Source organism: Sardina pilchardus, chromosome 12 (assembly GCF_963854185.1).
Source record: "Sardina pilchardus chromosome 12, fSarPil1.1, whole genome shotgun sequence".
In the NCBI taxonomy this organism is placed as follows: domain Eukaryota; kingdom Metazoa; phylum Chordata; class Actinopteri; order Clupeiformes; family Clupeidae; genus Sardina; species Sardina pilchardus.
In genome coordinates, this window is record NC_085005.1 from 22,114,708 (window position 1) to 22,117,977 (window position 3,270).

Below are 3,270 nucleotides of genomic sequence, written 5' to 3' on the forward strand. Positions count from 1 at the left end.
CAAAACCAAAAAAAAAGAAAAAAAATGAAAAAAATACACTACTATACAATGTTGCTTCACTGTCAAACAACAGCTTCACTCATTCATAGCCCAAAAACAAAGAGCGCCAATATACAGAATTAGTGTACATCTCCAGCCCAACCTGACTGGTAAAAAGAGACAGATTTCCATATAACAATGACAATTGCCGTAAGTGTCAAAGGTCATCAAAATTCCACCAGGGGCCCACAAGGAAGGCTAAACACACATAAAAGTAGAACATCCTTCATTTGCAGAATAGGTCAAGATTGCCTAATGTTGCATCTGTAACTTCAGAGGCTTTTCAGAAATGTGCACCATGAGTTCTTGTATTCCGGGAATAAGGTTCTATCAAAAAAATGTTCTTACTGTTGTAAGGAACGTGATGCCTTGAGCACGATACTCTTGTCTTCACTCCCTGTTACGCCTGATGTCACCGGGGGCCAAACCAGAGATTACAGGGGTTGATTCCCTCACGGCAACATCAGACCACCATCTTAAAGGACTTAGCATGTCACGTCTAAACCTGTCAGTCACTACTGAAAGCATTCAAATAGAGGTGTAATCATGTAGTGTAATATGTACACAGACATATGCTCTCATACTCCATGTCTCCCTTTTTAAAGCGAGAACAGAGCCTTTTGTTTTTACTAAACACAACCGTCGTTTTTCTTTGTTTTTTTTTCCGCAATCAGTGGGGTACTCAAAGGAAAATACATTATATCTGCTTTTCCGAAGTACAAATGTGAATGTAAAAATAAAACAAAACAAAAGTAAGAAAATGAGCAAAATTAAGGCCAGACATCCAAAAAGCTGATCCCTTTCCAATTGTGTGACCATTGAGCATCTCAAGCTGACTATACCCATCTGGGAGGAGTGCTTCAGTTCAGGCTTAGCCATCCAGTCCTCTAAAGGGTGCAGAACTCTGACTTTTCTTCACAATCAAGAGGACAAAGGAGGCCGATGCTGAGAGATAATTTGCTGATGATCTAAACAAATTTCACTGCACTGCAATTAACCCAACCGTGACAGCCAGAGTCCACCAAATGAGCCCACCTTGATGATGTTAAATTAATCTTCTCATTAAATCTTACTTTTTTGTTGTTGTTGTTTGGTTTGTACATCAGGAATACACAACAACAAAACAAAAACAAAAAAACAATTTTCAGATGTAATGATTTAACAGTTTCAACTGCTGATTTTGATGGGTTTTTCTTTTTTGTCGTTCATTGAGAAAAGGTCTGAATACATCTTCCACAAATCAATTAAACAAATTTCACATTCTGTCAGTTTGAGTTAGGAAGAAGATGATGTTGGCGCGAGTAAAAAATGAGACCTAGTCAGAGCATAACAGAGGTTGATGGGTAGAGACGGCCGGGGAAAAGCTCTCATCTCCAAGTTCCTGCAGTCCGCTCCAGTTCATGAGCAGGGAGTGAAACAGTTGTAGATTTTGCGTGTTTGTCCAACAACATAAAAATATAAAACTTTTTAAATTCATTACATGTATTTAAACTTTTTTTTTTTTCAATATAATAATTCTTAAGCAAGTCTTTGTCTCCTGATCAGAGTCTTTGATGTTATTGGCATGGCGAACTACTCCAATTTTTATTCAATATTCAGGTTGAGTTTTTTTCCCATGCATGCACAAACATATGAACACGCTCTCTCGCTCAACCAAACACACACTAACACACACACACACACACACACATGCACACACACACACAAACACACACACACACACGCACACACACTCATATAGTCATTTACAGATTTTTCACCTATACACATTAAAAACACACAGCTGGCACACATGGGAATCCACTCTCCAACCAACCTGATCCTTCAAACGTTCAGTCCCGAAACTGTAAAGGCGTATCATGAATGTCATTTTTTGATTGTTTTGTTTGTTTGTTTGTTTGTTTGTTTGTTTTTGTCACAACACTGGAGAAACGAAACATAACCAATACTGAACACAGATGAGCTTCATGCAGAACCGGGTGTGTGAGAGAGAGACACACACACACAGACACGCTGCACCTTGTCCCCTTTGTAATCCCAGTGTTCTGTGGGGTCCGTCTGCATTGCTTTCCCTAAATCCATATATCTTTAGTGTATCCATATATATTTACTTACATATAATCTCAAGATTGTCTCTCATTCACCCACCCTCTCCCTCTCTCTCTCTCTCTCTCTCTCTCTCTCTCTGTTTCTCTTTGTCTTCTCTCTCTTTTGAGTCGTTTTGATATCTCTCTCTCTCTCTCTCTCTCTCTCTCTCTCTCTCTCTCTCGTGTGCGTGTCCTTACACAGTGCTCTCCATGACCCAGTCGGAGCCGCTGTCTATGGTGCCCTTGCTGCCGCCCGTGTCCAGCTCCTCGTCGCACTGGAGCAGCATGCCGTTGACGGACAGGCTCCGCTTAGTCCAGATGCTGCTGATGCGGCGCGGGTAGCTGGCCAGCTGCTGGCCGGTGGAGGCGGCGAAGTCGCCCATGTCGAAGGAGTGGCTGCGCTTGGGCCGCGAGTCCAGCGGCAGCATGAGCAGCCGCGACAGCCGCGAGTCCAGCGTCCGGCCCAGCAGCGGCTCCTTGTCGGTGGGCACGGCGGCGGCGGCCGAGGAGGAGGACGTGGACGGTCCGCAGCCGCCGGTCGCGGCGCCGGTCAGCCCCCGGCCCAGCCCCCGGCCCAGCCCCCCCGCCGAGCCGCCCGAGGCCCCGCCCGCCTGGCTCCGCAGGTCCAGCGAGTTGAAGGCGCCCAGGAGCTGGTCCAGGTTGGCGCGGGGCTTCGGGGTGGCCGAGCGCCAGATGCTGGCCAGCGCCGAGTTGGGGCTGTAGGAGCCGTCCCCTCCTCCTCCTCCTCCTCTTCCTCCTCGCCGGTCGCCTCCGTCTCCGTCCAGCGAGTCCGAGTCGGACGAGTCCGAGGACGTGAGGCTGCTCTGGAGCGAGCCGCACTTGAACTCCACCACCTCGTCGCGCATGGTCACCTTGGGCTTGGCCACGACGGCCGAGCCGGCCGAGCCCGCCGACACCGACGACGAGGGCCGCAGCAGGGGCGGCATGGGCATGCCGTTCTGGCCCAGCCGCCCGCCGTTGGTCTGCGAGTAGGTGTCGCTCACGTTGGTCAGCTTGCCGGCCGGCGGCTCGCCGTTGCCGCCGCCGCCGTCGCCGACCTTGTAGCGCACCATCAGGATGACGATGAAGACGAGCAGCGTGGCCACGATCACCCCGCCGACCACCAGGATCATCGTGCCGCCCA

The 3,270-nt window shown here is 48.7% G+C and overlaps 1 protein-coding gene across 1 annotated transcript in view; it reads right to left on the reverse strand.

Annotated features, from left to right (window-relative positions):
- Positions 1–2,078: 2,078 nt before the first annotated feature.
- lrfn2b (leucine rich repeat and fibronectin type III domain containing 2b) overlaps positions 2,079–3,270 on the reverse strand; it is a 10,429-nt gene continuing 9,237 nt past the window's right edge. The window contains exon 2 of the mRNA XM_062550277.1: positions 2,079–3,270. This exon is cut by the window's right edge and continues 188 nt beyond it. Coding sequence (XP_062406261.1) covers positions 2,321–3,270 — 950 coding nt within the window. The 3' untranslated portion in view covers positions 2,079–2,320.